Source organism: Apium graveolens, chromosome 4 (assembly GCF_009905375.1).
Source record: "Apium graveolens cultivar Ventura chromosome 4, ASM990537v1, whole genome shotgun sequence".
NCBI lineage: Eukaryota > Viridiplantae > Streptophyta > Magnoliopsida > Apiales > Apiaceae > Apium > Apium graveolens.
The window spans coordinates 2,918,250-2,938,745 of NC_133650.1; the positions used below are offsets into that span (position 1 = coordinate 2,918,250).

Consider the following 20,496-nt stretch of genomic DNA (forward strand, 5'->3'; position numbering starts at 1 on the left):
ATAATTTCACCATCTGCTACTTAATTTGCAAAAGGTCATAACTAGCACCGCTTTATAGAAATAAAAGGGACTAGAACAAAAAACAGAAGACCACGATAATTTAATATCTACATTATAACATACTAAGTGCTCGAAGTAGAGAAACACAGTTTAATCTTGTATAAAAATTTGAAGGTAGAAGGATAGACACAAACCACACACATGTTTGTTTTCAGGGGCGCACTGGCATATGTGAGCTACTACCGAGGAATAATCGTCAACATTCAGGTTCCCGGATCTAACAAATTTTGGGAGATAGTAGCGGAGTTTGACACTGCAGAGTTTATGAGAACAAACTCCCCCAATAACCTTTGACTGCATGAAACATGCTAAACAAAATGTGTATAACACAAACTGATTCAGTATATGAAATTAATAAGCTACAAACAACTGCAAACACAAGAAGTACATAAAACCAGATACCTCAATTTTTCTGTTAACGCTGGTAAGGAGGATGCTTAGAAGCTCATTTGAAATCTCTTCACTTTCTTTTAAAGCACGGGTCATGATAGACTCCATTTGTCTAAACACAACAACGGAGTGGGGGTACCTTGTTATTAAACAAAACAAAGCTAAATTCTTAATTTCTGATGAAAAGTAATTTTGCATACAGTATTAAACACCCTTTAGCATATTCAAGCAATAGTACAGTGGCAAATATTCTCAAATTAGTGCTAGCATGAGATAAAGAGATCCTAGAGATACATGGGAACAAAACATAAACTGATTGTGGACATAATGCTGCTACTATGGCAACTAATCACCCAAACATAATTACCAAAATCTAAACTCGATCTCCTTTTTCTCTATATTAAAAACGTAAAAATTAATATATATATAAGAAAAAGTTAAAACGTGTCATAAAAATAATTCAGATGTTACGCGTCTCCTCTAAGGGAATTTCACTATATATATTTACTAATATCTGCAAAACAGCAAAAGTTCATTTGCAATAAGTTTATGCTAACTGATAGTCAGCTTAAACTTCTACAATTACTGAAGCTTGATCTGCAAACTTAAAAGCTTTAAATTCTTAACTTAATATTGTACGAATACTTGCTTATAGCACTAATTGTGATTACCTAATGGAATTCAGGAACACCCTGAACATCTTGGGAATCAAATTGTCCACCAACAGCACTGCTGCTCTCACATTTGTCATATTGCTAAGAATACGAAGGCCCTTGTCGTACCTGCGGGCATCTTCGCTAGACAAAGGCCAAGTACCAATACTATCAGATTGAAAACGTCCTGCACATCATTCAGATGGAAAAGCAAACAATCGTATAAGATTTGTTAAGGCGTCAACTTTTTATCTGAATTGCGAAGCTAATTCTTTACATTTAGGCAACCTTCATTTGAACAGTATCATTATAAGGTGTGTCAGGGGCAGTAATTCTTATAAGCTGACTCATACAAGATGCAACTGCCACTCTCACATAAAAATCAGAATGCTTTAACAGCTGATGAGAAACTAATGCTTTCATTGTGGGTTCAAGTGTGTCTTTTATCCACCTGGAAGGTGCCTGCCCAACCTCAGATAAAAGTCCTTCTACTCGCTGGAAGACATTAATAAATAGAACTGTATTATAAAAATGAAACATAGTGATCATAAATTAAAAAAAGATAAAGAGAGAGAACTGATAATTAATAGAAGGATTACTTGTTAAGAGCGAAATGTATATGCAGGTCAAAATCGAGTAAAAAAGGATAACAAGTTTTCTTCAGTCGACAAAGAGCATCCACCAAACATAACATCATAGCAATTTCATGATTCTAAAAGATTCCCACTCGATTATTCATAACCAAATGGCTCCAACAAGACTATGTCAAGTGAACCGCCTTGCGACTAACTAGTGATTCCAAATAGCGCTTAGAAACAGTAACTACGTCGACCATAAGTTATGCATGTGATGCATCAACTTAATGGAATAAATGACATCACTAATTAATACCATAAACTTTAACCAATGAAAAAATCGAAACACAAGTAACTCACAATTTCTGTAAATCAAAATCATTCAAGAATTATAGAGATAAAAAGTAATGACCACATCCATATAATATTTAAAACTCTATCAACAAAGTATAAACGAGAAACAAGACCAAAAAACCCCAAATTCAATAGTGATTGAAAAGAATAAAAAGCACATACCAAATCAGTCCTTGATCACTGTGTCCGTGCGTGACAAAAATAAAATACAAATTGGAGCGACTAGCTAGTTCACACATAAAATAACAAAATTAATTCACAATTCATGTCACCTAAATCCTTAAACATTTACAGAGATTGAAGGGCAATGACCAAATCTATAATACATACTCATATTTTTATGAACAAAGCACAATCCAATATAAAAAAAAATCAGATTCAACAGTTTAATTCATCAGAAACACATACAAAATCATTTTATAACCAATTCAATAACTTTGTGTTTTGCGGGAAAAGTGTATAATCATACATCTAAAAACCTGAGGAGCTCTATAGGTGTTGTACTAGCAACTGACGAGAAGCCTAACAGGTTTTTTCCAGCAGCTTCGAGCTGGATTTGAAGATTTACCTCTTTCAAAGTTGTTGCCATTTTTTCTCATAAATTGAAGCTTCTTTTTTCTAGTGAAATCCAATAATTCAAAACCCTAAATGAGAAACGAGAGAAATGTGAATATATGTACAAAGTAGTGAATTGGGGATTCTTTATTTTGTTTTTATTCTTTATTTTTCTTTTTTTGATTTCGGGCAAAACAGGCGTTAGCTTCATGTATACGTGGATGTATATGGGGAAAGGGAATTTGGATTATCGGTAAGCACACAAACATGTCTTGTGTGATATGTGTGCATGTTGTGTGCTGTGTTTGTGTTGTTCTTAATCTGTTTGTTATGGTTTCCTGTGTTCTTATGTTCCCGCTTTGAACATTACTAGATAGACAGAGACTCCCCAGAACAAATCTTTCTAAAATATAGTCTTACACATGTAAATAGTTTTCTAATATAAATTATCTATGAGAATCTATAATCAGAATACAAAATTTTTCTGACATTAATGTGACAAAATTTTGCAACACCAAAAATCCTATAAAAAATATTACGAATTTTGGTAGAGTATTTTTGTGCTAAACTCGTGAAAAACACGAACTTCACATGACCGCAATTCTCACAAAGTCTCTTGATTGCTGCTGGGAAGCTTAAGCTTTAAAAGCAAGACCAAATTTCGCATAAAGCAATTGGAAATTTTGGTTGATTCTCTAAATACTGGCAGCGGCATTAAAAGATTCTAATTTTACCATAAATCCAGGATTGCAATTAAATCTTGAATTATAAAATGCTTAAAAAATTGGCCTCCAGCTCCCTCAAGGGATATTAGGAACACTTAATCTTGAAGGGAATGCTAACTTATTGAAAGATGACGCTATAGATCCGTAAAGGTTATCCTGCTCAAATCCAAGACATGAAGCCAGTTTCCCAGTATCGGGCAATATGGATCCGTTTCTTATTTATCCTGTTATTGGATAATATTTTGGATAGAGGGAAACTTGAAGCCTGCTTGTACTGCAACAATGTGCACTCTAATTTCTCTTAACATACCGAGGGATGCAAATTAATTGATCACATAATATGCTGTTGTTTGTAGAAATATCCGTATGACCAATCCAATGGTAGATACTTCCAAGATTAAATCAAGGATTTGTAATTTGTTGCAATTGAGTAACCAAGCTAGTACTTACCATGTAAGAGCATAATTTCCAGAGCAAAAAACTCCAATTTTTTAAAACCACTAGTATTACTTGGCTATGTTACTTGGATTCGGCTAGAAGTGTCCGACATGGATAGAGTTTTAGTATCGGACTCGGCAACATTTTCAAAAATATTCATGTTTTTTGCCTAAAATAAGTGTCCAAGTTCGAGTGTGCGACATGGTTACTCGAAGATAAAATGAATAGTCCAAGTAACATAGTTATTTGGTAGTTCTTCTTCTTCACCACCAAAGTTTTTTGCCATTGAAGGAATAGATGGAGATGAAAGGTTCACATAATTCTGAGGGATCTAGCTACTTAATTCATTATTTACAATATTTAGAAATATGAGTTTCTGGCAACTAAATTGCAAGTTAGGTAGTGCATCCTCAAAATGCTTAGTGCAAAGGTCAAGTTCAAAAAGATCAGGCAACTTAGTGAAGTCAAATTTATCCGAAGATCAAGCTTTTGTAGGTTTATACTAGATGGTAGGGTAGAAGACAAGGACCCAGAGAATAAATTTGAATGTACTACCAACTGTTTAGCTCTGTTAGATTTTCAGACCTGTCTGGTGGGGGGCGTGAAAATGAATTGTTGTTAAAAATTAAGGTCTTGAGGTGGAAAAAACTTACATTTCTCAAAGATAAATTGTTTTCAGAGACTGAAAATTGCCCAAAGAAGATGTTAAGTACAATGATTCAGGAAGGGATCCTGGAAATGAGTTAAAATTGTAATTCATATTCAATTGCTCTAGAGAGCTGCCACATAGTTTGAAGAAATGCAGACTTGATAATTGAAACCACCAGAGAAGAAATTATTGCTTAGTGCAAAAAGATTACTAAAAAATTGAAAAAGTCAAAACGGCATTGCTCTAATCAAGAAACTCTAGTTAGTTCAACTTGGAAAAGGCAGCAGGCAACTCGCCTTTGCCAGATACATTTAACAAAATTACTAGTAGACCATGTTTCGATAATGGAGCCATTTGTGCAGTTTCCTGCAAATTTCCTAAGTTCCAGAAGATCGACCACAATGACAGGTTGACTTGGGGATCCAAGACAAATGAGCAAACTATATTCTCAAAATGACTTGAGAATATAATACTTAAGTATGGTATGGAAAAGCTTTCGCCAGGAAATATGTAAGCTAAAGAGCTGAGGCACGACGGCAGTTACATAGGCTAGCAAAGAATGCTATCCAAACCACACTCCATCAGTTCCACTTTCAGTTGGCTAAAAAGAAAGTTGACGTAGTTTCTGCTAGATGGAGAAAATTTCAACATTACTTCCCTGTTATTCCATTAATAGTTTAGTATTTTACTACCTTTACCATAACCCTAGTATTTTAATTAATCTTTGATGCACCAACACAGAACCAAGCCACTGCAGTCATCAAATTGCAATCGATATTCAAAGATATCTTAATTTCTACATTTGATTTGAATATCGCAGAAGATGCACCAAATCAATTTTTTACTATATATGAAGAAAGACCTGAAATCTGCTCTGTTCGTTGAGCTCAACAGCATAAATCCTCAAAAGATATCCAAAACAAAGAAGCACAAATAAACTCCATCTCCAGGTTCCAAATAAACAAGAAATCAAGAAAATGAAACTTTGGTCCCCTTAAAAGCTGAAAATTACTTATAAGTATTGTTTGATTGTCTATAAAATTTATGTTACCTAATTTAAATTGATAGTAACTATAAGTGAAAAATTGCATTTTTTATAGAGTACTTTCAAAGTAAGAAACGAAACCTTTTTTTAGACAAGACAAACTTACCATTTTTATAAAGAATGAAAAGGCTAATGGTGCCCTTTTGATCGTGGTATTTCAAGCCGGTTAACGACAATGAGAATCTGATTCATCTTCATATTCACATTCCCTTTTATCAGGTTGAAATCCCATGATCCAGAGGGTCCTTAATATCCACACGATCAAACATCCATGCTACTATCGATTAACAAACAAATTAAACATAGTTGATCATCCAAGTACATTTAAGCCTGTCAATATTCTGTCTCCAGAGAAATTACCTGGACAACTAGGGGGTTCATAAGATTAAAAACAGAACTTGCTGCGTAACAATTACAGCAAATTTAATAGTTTCCACATTCCACTAACCTCAGAAGATAGAACAGATGTTCTTCTTTTGTAACCATTACCAAAATATGGTCATAATGATATACTACACACAGAAGAAATCAGATAGTACCAAGATCACACATATGTACGTAAATTGTTACATTCATAATACTTAAACAACATAGCACTAGTACAGAACCAAAGACGCTATATAAGTTCCAAATGAAATTCAAGATCACAGAGGAACCTTTTAAGATAAGAAAACTTGCCATTTTTAGAAAGAATAAATAGGCTAAAGGTTCCGTTTCGATTGTGGGATTTCAACCCGGTTAACGGATATGAGAATCTAATTCATTTTCGTATTAAATTTCATTCACATTCTCTTTAACCAGGTTGAAACCCCATGATCCAAAAGGTCCCTAAAATGCACAGAATCAATAGGCCATGCCCCTATTGATCTATCATATTTCACACATGTAAATGCATATAAAACATTTACAATCTCATGCCATATCAAGTACAATAGATAGAGTATCATCTTGGTTACAGGTCACTATCCCTAAGAGCCTCTTACAACATTTATGCTCTTAGTGATTCGAAGATCCCCTAAGAGCCTCTTACAACATTTTTGAGCACCCTCTGATTTCGAAATAAGAGCAAAGATAGGATCTCTTGGAGATGATCTAACCAACATAACATCAAGTAAAATGTAAATCACTTCACTCAGCCTTCAGTTCATAACAAACAACATCAGGGCCTTCACTTTCCCCTTCACGATCCTGCACATCATTGATAATCGAAGTTACATTAATGCAAAAGACGAACTAGAAAACCAAGAAGATATTTGATTCTACCAATGCATTTACACCAATGCAGCCTCGGTGTGGGTAAAAGAGAGTGAAATTATTTGGAATATAAAGATAATTGAATTTATAATGTTAGATAAACCAGGTTCTTCAGTAGAACATAGAGTAGATTTATAATGTTCATAATCGCTTTTCCAATACCTGCTCCAAGCATTCAAGTTCTAACTCCGAGAATTTCTCAACCGCCGTATGGGAGAAGAGAAAATAGTATCAACTAACAAAAGTGATAAATTACAGCATCTGTCATTCAAATTTATATTACCTATTGTTAATCCGGCGGATAACTATACTTATAAGAAAAATATAACTTGAACTAGTTTGCGAACCACGCCAACTAAATATCGCCTAGACCCAAAATTTTCCTATAATTTGAAATTTATCAAAAGTTATTGATCGTTATTTGGCTTCCTAAATTCCAGCAGTTTTTCTTTTGTTGCCACAAGCAAAATCTTCTTCTGCTCCATAACAAATACAATAAAGTACTTTATAATTTAATTAAACTGTCTTTCTTGATTTTTGCTTGCCTTCCTGGGCAATAACTTTATCTACCGATTCAGACCGCCCATGTTGAGAGCTGTGGGAGGATACACAATTAAATTTCACCATCTGGCAGTTAATTTGCAAAAGGAAACACAATTACCACAGAAGCAGTACTTGAAAAGGTCATAACTTGCATCGCTTTATAGAAATAAAAGGAACTAAAACAAAATACCGAAGACCGCAATAATTTAATATCTACATTACATAAATCCAAATTTCGCATAAAGCAATTAATCTTTGGTAAAAGCAAGACCAAATTTCGCATAAAGCAATTGGAAATTTTGGTTGATTCTCTAAATTACTGGCGGCGGCATTAAAAGATTCTAACAATTGGAAATTTTGGTTGATTCTCTAAATTACTGGCAGCGGCATTAAAAGATTCTAATTTTACCATAAATCCAGGATTGCAATTAAATCTTGAATTATAAAATGCTTAAAAAATTGGCCTCCAGCTCCCTCAAGGTTATTGCTCAATAAATCCAAAGCTTCCAATTTTCCTCATCAGAAACGGATGCTGGAATTGTACCAGTTATGTTATCCTGCTCAAATCCAAGACATGAAGCCAGTTTCCCAGTATCGGGCAATATGGACCCGTTTCTTATTTATCCTATTATTGGATAATATTTTGGAGAGAGGGGAAACTTGAAACCTGCTTGTACTGCAACAATGTGCACTCTAATTTCTCTTAACATACCGAGGGATGCAAATTAATTGATCACATAATATGCTGTTGTTTGTAGAAATGAGGCCCTTCAGCTCTGCCAAACTCTCTTGATTTTCTCGGTGAGAGTATCGTACAGAAAGTCCAAACAAGGCTATCCGTATGACCAATCCAATGGTAGATACTTCCAAGATTAAATCAAGGATTTGTAATTTGTTGCAATTGAGTAACCAAGCTAGTACTTACCATGTAAGAGCATAATTTCCAGAGCAAAAAACTCCAAGTTTTTAAAACCACTAGTATTACTTGGCTATGTTACTTGGATTCGGCTAGAAGTGTCCGATATGGATGGAGTTTAAGTATCGGACTCGGCAACATTTTCAAAAATATTCATGTTTTTTGCCTAAAATAAGTGTCCAAGTCCGAGTGTGCGACAAAGATAAAATGAATAGTCCGAGTAACATAGTTATTTGGTAGTTCTTCTTCTTCACCACCAAAGTTTTTTGCCATTGAAGGAATAGATATGAAAGGTTCACATAATTCTGAGGGATCTAGCTACTTAATTCATTATTTACAATATTTAGAAATATGAGTTTCTGGCAACTAAATAGCAAGTTAGGTAGTGCATCCTCAAAATGCTTAGTGCAAAGGTCAAGTTCAAAAAGATCAGGCAACTTAGTGAAGTCAAGATAAATGTGACTACACAGAGAATTTTTCCGAAGATCAAGCTTTTGTAGGTTTAGACTAAATGGTATGGTAGAAGACAAGGACTCAGAGAATAAATTTGAATGTACTACCAACTGTTTAGCTCTGTTAGATTTTCAGACCTGTCTGGTGGGGGGCATGAAAATGAATTGTTGTTAAAAACTTACATCCTCTCACCAAGCCAGATAAATTGTTTTCAGAGACTGAAAAATGCCCAAAGAAGATGTTAAGTACAATGACTTATAGAGAAGTATCAGAGATATCGACAAGTCAAATGAAGATTTAAAAATTAGAGATATCGACAAGTCGATTTATCATTAGAGATATCAGAAAAATCTACAAGTCAAAATGTATATAGAGATCTCAGATATATCGACAAGTCACTTCTGCATATAGAGAACTCAGAGATATCGACAAGTCAAAATGACGATATGAAGATTGGAGATATCGACAAGTCAAAATCTCATTAGAGATCTCAGAGATATCAACAAGTCAAAATACATATAGAGATCTCCGAGATATCGACAAGTCATTTCTACATGCAGAAATTTGAAGACCTCGACAAACCAAGTTCCCTTATAGAGAACTTAGAGACCATGACAAGTCAAAGACACTTATAGAGAACTCATGGATCTCGATAAGCCATTATACCTATCGAGATGTCACTTCTCTACAATATAAACTGGAGATCTCGATATGAACCTCAAGTAAAAAATGCAGAAAAGTTAAAGATTCAAGATTATCAATCAACAAACGATCTAATAACTTAGATTTAAAAGTCTACAAAAGCAGTTTGAAGAGTGCAAGATCAAGGTCCAAGATTAACTGACAAAGGAAGGTCATAGACATACAAGATTTGTAAGGATTTACTGAGCCAAAAATAGAAAGAATTAGAGATAACTTAGAAAAGGGTTTAGTACATCTTATTGCATGCTGTGTAAACCCGTGTTTACTGATCTATAAAGTAAACACTGGTCCTTTGTTATAAATGTAACAAACAGATCTATATTTTCTTGAACTCTCTCAAGAAAGAAGCTGAGTTCTTTTATTTTAAAGAACTTTGAATTTGTAGCAATACAAACTTAATTAATACAAATTAAGTGAGTTTTGAAATATTGTGTTTGCTGTGCTTGTTGTCTTCATTCTGCTAACATAATATCTTTACAAATTATAAACTGCTTTGTTCACCATATCCAAACAAGTTGGAAAAAGGCTAAAAATAAAGAAAACACATTCAAGATACCAGCCTTTGTTAAAATCAACTATATACTTTGGAAATAGAAAATGATGATGTTCATAAGGATGGCCAACCCATTATATATTCAGATTTTCAATAATGGCCCTTTCACCCCCATGGAAAGGGTTGATGAATCTAATGATGGAGATATGGTTATCCTAGCTCATTATTCCCCTAAAGACCCTTCACAATACACTGAAACTGAAAAGGAAAAGTCTCCCTGGATAGTGGCCTGCAACTATTTCTAATAGAGTCACTTGACAATGTTATGTACAACAATATTTTCAATTGTGACACAGCCAAATAGATTTGGGAGAAGATTGAGATTTTGTGTGAAGGTACAGAGAAATTTAGATCCAACCAAAAGAGAATACTGGTGTCTCAGTATGAGGGATTCATGGCAAAGTCCAAAGAAGGAATTACCGAAGTTTTTGTGAGATTCAATAAATTGATAAATGACTTGCAACTTCATGATAAATATTCTAAAGCTGAGGAGGTTAACCTAAAATTCTTGATAGCTCTTCCTGACCACATTGAATAGAAGATATCAACCATTAGAGAAGGAAGAGACTTGAGCTAAATGACCCTGAAAGTGTTGTATGGGATCTTGAAAACTTATGAACTTGAAATGTTATAAAGAAAGTCATTAAAGGAAAACCTAGGACATGTGATTGATGGTTCTAGTGCCTTGGTTGTTAATGACAGTGAAGCAAGTGAAGATGAACAAGACACTCAAGTTTTAGTTAGTTAAACTGTGGAGCAAAAGAACAAAGGACCTCAGAAGCAAGTTATTTTGGAACTGGAGGAAGATGAATACTATACCTTGGATGAGCTAGATGAAATGGACCAATCCATAGCTTACTTGGCCAGGAAATTCTCTAACATTAGAGTTAAGAAGCCAAAAATTTTCAAGAATAAGGGACAGTCTTCCAACAACAACAATTGGAAACCAAAAGCTCAGTATAACTTAGCTAGCAAAGGTGGCTACAAAACTGGATCTGTTAACAGATCGAAGATAAGGTGCTTCAACTGTGATGCATTGGGTCACTTTGCTACTGAGTATAGGAAGCCTAAGAAGGTGAAGATGGACAAGGCCTATCGGGAATTGGAGGCAAAATATGAAGCTCTCTTGAAGAAAAAGTCTGGAAAAGCTTACACTGCAGAAGGCAAAAGTTGGGATGATATTGATGATGAAGATGAGAATGAAGAGTTTGAAAACTATGCACTAATGGCTCTTGAGCAAGGAGAATCATCCTCATCAAAATCAGAGGTACCAACTATAACTACAATTGATTTAAATACAAGCCAATATAAATAAACGGTTGAAAGGATAAGTGTAGAGATGTTTCATATCCACACAAGCATGGTGGCAGCTACTGAGGAAGTGAGTAGGCTGTTAAAAATAACTGAGAAGCTTGAGATTGAGAAACAAGATTTAGAACCGTGGCTTGTTGAGCTTGAAACTATCAAGCAAGAAAATGAATATTTGAAGAATAATATAAAGTGTGCTAGTGAAATTGAAGTTATGTTTAGGGAAAAGCTATAGAAGAATGAGGTAAAACTGAAGTCATTCAGAAATGCATCTCAGTTGGTTGGTCATTACCATGAGAAGAACAAACCATGTGCTAACATAGCTATTGGTTTGGACTATGATGCTTTGAACAACAACAAGAAAAGTGAAGTTGACAACGGAAAAACAATTGAAAATAAAGATGTCCTAGTGATGCTGAGGAAAGTTGATGCACCTTTGTTCAAAGCAAGTGACGTTAATTTCAATGAGAATGAGCTGGTAATTAAGCAGACTTGAATCTCTTTGGAGGAAATGCAGACTTGATAATTGAAACCTATTGGCATATTCCAGTATTTAAATTAAAAATAGAAATGTTTAGTTACGTTTAGGCGGGAAAGTTTGTTAGAGACTTTACATTTCTCTCAGTCTGTATATAAGAAACAGATGTAAAAGAACATCCAATCTTCTTCTTTCTAATCAATACAATTGCTGTAGATATACATACATACAATCTATCTCTATACTTGCTTATTGATAATTAGCCATTGTTGATCTTTAATGGCTCCAGATTGAGCTTTAATATTAGATTCTCTCATGGTATCAGAGCTATCCTTTGATGATTTGTGGAGTTCTTGATTGATTTCGATATCGAATCAATTGAAACCCTAATTTCTTTGATTAACAATTACGATCTATTTATCTCTCTCTTCGATTAGCAATTACGATCTCTTTATATCTCTTATCTCTCTTGAATCTCTCTCCTTATCTTTCTTTCTCTCGGATCTCTTTCTGAATTCGATTGTTCTCCTGATTCTAATCTCTATTTCCTTCTTGATTACGAAATAGATATGACTGAAACCGAAAATCAGAATACAAACACTAATTTGCAGAATGCTGTAATCAACTATAACGATCCATATTTTCTTTCTTCCGGTGATAATTCGAGACAACAATTGGGGAATTTGTTGCTTAATGGTGATAACTTCATAAACTGGAGTCGTGGAGTGAAATTGGCGCTTGGTGCAAAAAATAAACTCGGTTTTATTGACGGAACATTACCGATGCCTGATTCTACATCATCAGATTTCAACAAATGGACTAGAAATGATTATATGGTGATGTCATGGATTACGTTTTCTACGGAACAGGTAATATCTGACAGCTTTATCTTTGCTTCTACTGCTCGTGATCTTTGGCTTGATGTTTCTGAGCGTTTTGGTAAATCAAATGCTCCATTGCTGTATGAACTTCAGAGTAGTCTGTCTAAGATTGAACAAAATAATCTGTCGATTGCTGAATATTATGGAAAACTTAAGAATGTGTGGGACAAATTTCAAGTACTTGAAGGATAATTTAATTGTAATTGTGGTGCTTTAGCAAAATGTACTTGTGACTTGTTGAAGAAAGCTAATGAAGCAGCAGAGACTAAGAAGCTTATTCAATTGATTTGTGGTCTTAATAAGAACTATGACAATGTTAAGACTAATCTGTTGAGCATGGAGCCATTACCAACTATTTTGAAAGCATACCATATCTTACAACAGATTGAGAAACAACAGAGTATGACTATTAACATGTCTAAGGTTCCTGATGTTAGTGTATTTTATAGCAATAAGCCTTCATTTTCTGTTCCAAGGTCTTTTCAGAATAAGAAGGATTTTAAGAGGTCAAAGCTTGATTTGACATGTGATCATTGCAAGAAAAAAGGACATACTGTGGATCAATGTTTCAAACTGACTGGAGTTCCAGAATGGTATATGAATCTTACAGGAAAGAATTCCGGTGTTTCTACCAAATTTGCAGCTAATGTTGCTGATACTTCTGGTCTTCTTAGAGCATCTCCTCTGGACATATCATCTGGTTCACATATTTCTCCCGCTGCTCAATCTATGGATCCTCAGCTGGTTTCACATGTCTACAAAGAAATCATGAAGATGATGCAACAAAATGCAGGATTGTCTATTTCTGAACATGATTCCAGTTCTGTCAACTTTGCAGGTATTGTCTCTGCATCCACTGTTAGTTGTTCTGCAAATTTTGCATCATGGATAATTGATACAGGAGCTAGTGATCATATGGTTTTTTTCCTTGTCTTTATTTGATGATTTACAAATTCTTCAAGAACCTATTAAAATTGCTTTACCAGATGGTTCTTGTAAACTGGTTTCTCAATCTGGAACAGTATCTTTGTTTCCTCACATTCGACTTACCAATGTTTTGTATGTTCCAGATTTTCATCATAATCTTTTATCAGTTGGCAAGTTGTTGGATAGCAATAATTTAATTGCTAAATTTGATAAAGGTTCCTGTCTATTTCAGGACCTTTCAACTAATACTGTCAAGGTTGTTGGTACAAGATCAAATGGCCTTTACAAGTTTCTTTCTTCTGAAATTCAATCTTGTAATCTCATTTCTCAACAATGTTTGAATTCCAATGTTATTCCTGCTTTGGATGTGTTTCATGCAAGATTAGGACATGCTTCTATAGGGAAAATGAAACACTTGTCCAATCTGTTTTCTTGTAACAAATTTCATGATAAATTCAGTTGCGATTCTTGTATTCTTGCTAAACATCACACATTACCATTCAATGATTCACTGTCTATTGCTCTTGCATCATTTCATTTATTGCATATATATTTGTGGGGCCCATATCAGACTCCAAATTTGACTGGAGGTCGATATTTTCTGACTATCTTGGATGATTTTTCCAGAGTCACTTGGACTCATTTACTTACAACCAAGGATCAAGTTTTTAGTATTATTCAGGCCTTCTTGGTTTATATTGATAATCATTATCAAACTTCTGTTAAGTTTGTTAGGTCTGATAATGGAACAGAAATTGTACAACAGAATTGTGCCAATCTTTTTGCTTCTAGAGGGATAGTGCATCAGAAAAGTATTGTTGGGAATCCTCAACAGAATGGTAGGGTAGAGAGAAAAGAATACAGCTAGAGCCATAAGGATTCATGCTAATCTTCCAACTAAATTCTGGGGTGATTGTATTTTGGCTGCTACTTACCTTATTATATTGATGCCTAGTTCTGTTTTAGGCTGGAAAATACCTTATGAGGTTTTAATGAAGAAATCTGCTTCTTATGAGAATCTAAGAACCATAGGCTGTTTATGTTTTGCTGCTATCAAAACAACAGATAAATTAGCTCCTAGAGCTAGAAGATGCATTTTACTTGGTTATCCTTATGCTCAGAAAGGATACAAATTATATGATCTTACAACTCATCAAGTTTTTCTTAGTAGAGATGTTAATTTTAAGGAAGATTATTTTCCATTCAAAACTCCTGTTTCTTCTCCTATTGTCCCTACTCTACCTCAGGTCAATCCAGTTGTTTCTGAATTTGATTCCGAAATGATAACACCTTTTTCTTCTGATCTTCCACCTGTCATTGATAATACTTCTGCAGACTCTCCTACATCTACTTCTTCTGATATATTCATTCCACATACTACATCTGATATTATTCCACTTAGAAGAACTTCTAGACTTTCTCAGTTACCTAAGAAGTTTGATGATTTTGTTCTTCCCACTGGCAAGTCTACTTCTCTTGCTTCTCCGGTTACATCACACATTTTTAATGTGTTTTCTGAACCATCACTGTCTCATCTTGACCATCACAATTTGACAAGTCTTAATTCTGTTTTAAATACCTCTGAACCTTCATCTTATAAGCAAGCCAAAGAGGACCCTAGATGGGTTGAAGCTATGCAAAAAGAGATAGTCGCTCTTGAGGCAAATGAAACTTGGGATCTGACACCTTTACCTCTTGGGGGTCATGTTATTGGTTCAAAATAGGTTTTTAAAACTAAGTTTAACCCTGACGGTTCTGTGGAAAGGTGTAAAGCCAGATTAGTGGCAAGAGGCGATAAACAGATTAAGGGAAAGGATTTCAAGCATACTTTTAGTCCTGTGGCCAAGTTTACAACTGTTAGATGTTTAATTGCATTAGCTGCTGCAAATAATTGGCACCTTCAACAATTAGATATAAACAATGTGTTTCTTCATGGTTTTATTGACGAGGATATCTACATGGCACCTCATCCTGGCTATGATGTTCCTCCAGGCTTTGTTTGTAAATTAAAAAGATCCATTTATGGCTTAAGACATGCTTTCAGGCAATATAATATTGAGCTGACTAAATTCTTAATTGACATGGGTTACAGTCAATCTACTCAAGATTATTCCTTATTTGTCAAACAACAAGACCCTTCTTTTACAGCCATTGTTTGTTATGTGGATGATTTACTTCTTACTGGAAATGATTTTGATGCAATTTAGAGTATCAAATCTGATTTACATAAAGCTTTTACTATCAAGGATTTAGGTGATCTAAAATATTTTCTTGGGGTTGAAGTTTCTAGGGATGCTTCTGGAATCAGATTTAATCAACGCAAATACATCCTTGATTTACTTAAGGACACTAATATGCTCAATTGTACTCCTGCTGTGTTTCCTTCATCAAAAGGTTTGCAGTTAAGCATTGATGACACTCCAACACTTTCTGATCCTGAAATTTACAGAAGGTTAGTTGGCAAGTTATTTTACTTGAATCTCACCAGACCTGATATCTCCTATGCTGTTCAACAATTGTCTCAGTTTCTGTCTGCACCTGCACAATCTCATTTGAATGCTGCACAACATGTGTTACGCTATCTGAAAGGCACTTTAAATGTTGGTTTGTTTTATAAGGCAAACATTTTTCTGGAATTAATAGCATAATGTGATGCTGATTGGGGTACTTGTCCCTTTTCTGCTCGGTCTCTATCTGGTTATGCTATTTTTCTTGGTTCCTCTTTGATTTCTTGGAAAACTAAGAAGCAAAAGACAGTTTCTAAGAGTACTGCTGAAGCTGAATACCGTAGTATGAGTTATACTACTGGTGAACTTGTTAGGTTAGAAGGCCTTTTCATTGATCTTAAGATTTCTAATCCTACACCTATCAATCTCTATTGTGACAACATTGCTGCTAAATATATTGCTGAGCATCAGATCTTTCAAGAACGCACTAAACATCTTCGTATGGATTGCCATTTCATTCGAGATTTTGTTAATTCTGGCTTCATCAAGATTTTTCATATTAGAACTTTTCTGCAACTTGCATATATCATGACAAAGCCTTTGTCCGCTGGTCAACACAAAGAACTATCTCTCAAGCTTGGTCTTCTGTTTGAACCTCCATGAAGTCCAGCTTGAAGGGGGGGGGGTATTGGCATATTCCAGTATTTAAATTAAAAATAGAAATGCTTAGTTACGTTTAGGCGGGAAAGTTTGTTAGAGACTTTACATTTCTCTCAGTCTGTATATAAGAAACAGATGTAAAAGAACATCCAATCTTCTTCTTTCTAATTAATACAATTGCTGTAGATATACATACATACAATCTATCTCTATACTTGCTTATTGATAATTAGCCATTGTTGATTTTTAATGGCTCCAGATTGAGCTTTAATATCAGATTCTCTCATGGTATTAGAGCTATCCTTTGATGATTTGTGGAGTTCTTGATTGATTTCGATATCGAATCAATCGAAACCCTAATTTCTTCGATTAGCAATTACGATCTCTTTTTCTCTCTCTTTGATTAGCAGTTACGATCTCTTTATATCTCTTATCTCTCTTGAATCTCTCTCCTTATCTTTCTTTCTCTCGGATCTCTTTCTGAATTCGATTGTTCTCCTGATTCTAATCTCTATTTCCTTCTTGATTACGAAATAGATATGACTGAAACCAAAAATCAGAATACAAACACTAATTTGCAGAATGCTGCAATCAACTATAACGATCCATATTTTCTTTCTTCCGGTGATAATCCGAGACAACAATTGGGGAATTTGTTGCTTAATGGTGATAACTTCATAAACTGGAGTCGTGGAGTGAAATTGGCGCTTGGTGCGAAAAATAAACTTGGTTTTATTGACGAAACATTACCGATGCCTGATTCTACATCATCAGATTTCAACAAATGGACTAGAAATGATTATATGGTGATGTCATGGCTTACGTTTTCTACGGAACAGGAAATATCTGACAGCTTTATCTTTGCTTCTACTGCTCGTGATCTTTGGCTTGATGTTTCTGAGCGTTTTGGTAAATCAAATGCTCCATTGCTGTATGAACTTCAGAGTAGTCTGTCTAAGATTGAACAAAATAATCTGTCGATTGCTGAATATTATGGAAAACTTAAGAATGTGTGGGACAAGTTACAAGTACTTGAAGGATAATTTAATTGTAATTGTGGTGCTTTAGCAAAATGTACTTGTGACTTGTTGAAGAAAGCTAATGAAGCAGCAGAGACTAAGAAGCTTATTCAATTGATTTGTGGTCTTAATAAGAACTATGACAATGTTAAGACTAATCTGTTGAGCATGGAGCCATTACCAACTATTTTGAAGGCATACCATATCTTACAACAGATTGAGAAACAACAGAGTATGACTATTAACATGTCTAAGGTTCCTGATGTTAGTGTATTTTATAGCAATAAGCCTTCATTTTCTGTTCCAAGGTCTTTTCAGAATAAGAAGGATTTTAAGAGGTCAAAGCTTGATTTGACATGTGATCATTGCAAGAAAAAAGGACATACTGTGGATCAATATTTCAAACTGACTGGAGTTCCAGAATGGTATATGAATCTTAAAGGAAAGAATTCCGGTGTTTCTACCAAATTTGCAGCTAATGTTGCTGATACTTCTGGTCTTCTGTTAGGAATATATGTGCATTAGTTTGATGATATGTTTAACAAAACACTTAAGTAGAAATTTAGTGTCTGTAGCCTCAACGGATAAGACCACTTTGGCTATCCGTTGATGGTGTAGCTTTACTTAGAAATAAGTCTAGTATTGTAGCATATTTCAGTCTCTGTATTTAAAATTGTAATTCTTAGAAGTTGAGAGAAACTATGAGTCATGTTGACTACTAGATGATATGCAGATAGGAAGGCCAATTGTAAATATTTCATGCCTTGTAATTTTGTATAAATGAAGTGGTATCAACGGATGACTTAAAAGACCTTCAACGGATGAGAAGCTAAGCTTCAACGGATGTCTCTAAAGCTTCAACGGATAACATCCTTCAACGGATGAGAGCATCAACGGATGAAAGCTTCAACGGATAACATCCTTCAACGGATGAAGTCATCAACGGATGAAAGCTTCAACGGATGTTCTGCTAATCAGCCGTTGATAAGTGGTAGTTGTACCTACAAGCAGAGGCACGTGGGTTGACAGAGAAAACTGAGATGTGGTAGCCGAATTTCAGGATCAACAGAAAAAGCAGCCGTTCTTCTTTTGTACAAAGTTGCAATAGTCAACAAAGTACTTGAGTGAACAGGAAAAGAAGCAAGTGAAGAACTTATTTTACTATTGTAATTTTATATTGTTTTTCACTTGTACACTTGGTAATATATATATGAACCAAGAAGAAGCTAGTAATTAGAGAGATTTTTCCAGAGCTGTTAAGAAATATCTTGAGAGAAAATTCATCTAGTTTGTACTAGGATGCAGCTGTGATCAACATTGTTGAACACAGATTTTCTAATACACCATCTCTGGTGGAACAACAAATCCACCAGAAAAGTTTTTAAGGTCTGTTGTGTTCTTTACATTTGTGCTTGAATATATATCTGTCTGTATTAGCTTAAAGCAATTCACACACTTGTTCTTCTTGAACACACAACTTTATAAACTGCTCAAAACTTGAAAAAGTTTTGAGATTTACATTCAACCCCCCTTCTGTAAATCTCATTGTTAGTCTTCTAGGAATAACAATTGGTATCAGAGCAGGCTCTTGACACACAAAGAGTTTAAAGATCTTGGAATCTAACAAAGATGAGTAAGAAGGATATTGGAGTAAAGATCCCAGTTCTTGACAAAGACAGTTATCACCACTGGAAGGTGAAAATGCACCTTCATCTACTCTCCCAAGATGAAGGTTATGTAAACTGCATTGAGAATGGTCCTCACATTCCCCACAAAGTAGCCACAGTTGCTACGGCCACAATTGCTGTTGGTCAATCCATTCCAAAACCTAGAGCAGAATGGACAATGGAAGACACAGAAGAAGTCCACAAGGATAAGAAGGCTATGAACATTTTGTTTAATGGTCTTGACAAGGATATGTTTGATAATGTGATAAATTGTTCAACTGCCAAAGAGGTTTGGGACACAGTTCAGCTGCTGTGTGAAGGTACAGAACAAGTAAGAGAGAACAAAATGCAGCTTCTCATTCAACAGTATGAGCACTTTCATTTTGAAGAAAATGAATCTTTAAATGACACATTCAATAGATTCCAAAAACTGTTGAATGGACTGAAGCTGTATGGTAGAGTGTACCAGGTGAAGGATTCAAATCTTAAATTTTTGAGATCCTTACCAAAGGAATGGAAACCCATGACTGTTTCCTTAAGAAACTCTCAAGATTATAAGGACTTTACTCTTGAAAGATTATATGGAATCTTGAAGACTTATGAACTAGAGTTGGAACAGGATGAGGTATTGGAGAGGGGGAGAAAGAAAGGAGGTTCAGTTGCATTGGTAGCTGAAAATGAGAAAGAATGCAGAAAAGAAACTGTGAGATCTACATCAAGCTCCAAAGATGGTGTAAGAAATCCAGAATCAGACAAGGGTAAAGGGCAAGTTGCTGAAAATGAAGACAACTCCAGTCAAGATGACTCTGATGGTATTGATGAGCATCTTGCATTTCTGTCCAGGAGATTTGCAAAGATGAAGTTCAGGAAAAACACTAGAGCCACTAAACCCCATAAGAACATGGTGGACAAATCCAAGTTCAAGTGTTTTAATTGTGGTATGAGTGGACACTTTGCAAGTGAGTGCAGAAAGCCAACCTCTGAAAAGAAGAAGTTTGATCAAGTAGATTACAAAAAGAAATATTTTGATCTGCTCAAACAGAAGGAAAGGGCTTTCATTACTCAAGAAAGAGACTGGGCAGCTGATGGAGAAGAAGAGGATGAAGACATGGAATATGTTAACTTGGCTCTCATGGCTGATTCTGAGGAGAATGAAGTTAGTTCATCAAGCAACCAGGTAATTACTACTGATATAACACAGCTTACTAAAGAAGAGTGCAATGATGCTTTTAATGACATGTCTA

General features: G+C 34.9%; 2 protein-coding genes across 2 annotated transcripts; one reads left to right on the forward strand and one right to left on the reverse strand.

Annotated features, from left to right (window-relative positions):
• Positions 1-957: 957 nt before the first annotated feature.
• Positions 958-2,621, reverse strand: LOC141718161 (sister chromatid cohesion protein PDS5 homolog C-like). Its single transcript, XM_074520540.1, has 4 exons — positions 2,502-2,621; positions 1,451-1,598; positions 1,122-1,290; positions 958-964 (listed from the first exon to the last, which is right to left on the reverse strand). The coding sequence occupies exons 1-4, from the start codon at positions 2,619-2,621 to the stop codon at positions 958-960; spliced, it is 444 nt and encodes a 147-aa protein (XP_074376641.1).
• A 14,484-nt stretch (positions 2,622-17,105) lies between these two features.
• LOC141718162 (uncharacterized) lies at positions 17,106-18,110 on the forward strand. Its single transcript, XM_074520541.1, has 2 exons — positions 17,106-17,594; positions 17,661-18,110. Exons 1-2 carry the CDS (start codon positions 17,106-17,108, stop codon positions 18,108-18,110), a joined length of 939 nt encoding a protein of 312 aa, XP_074376642.1.
• Positions 18,111-20,496: the final 2,386 nt, after the last annotated feature.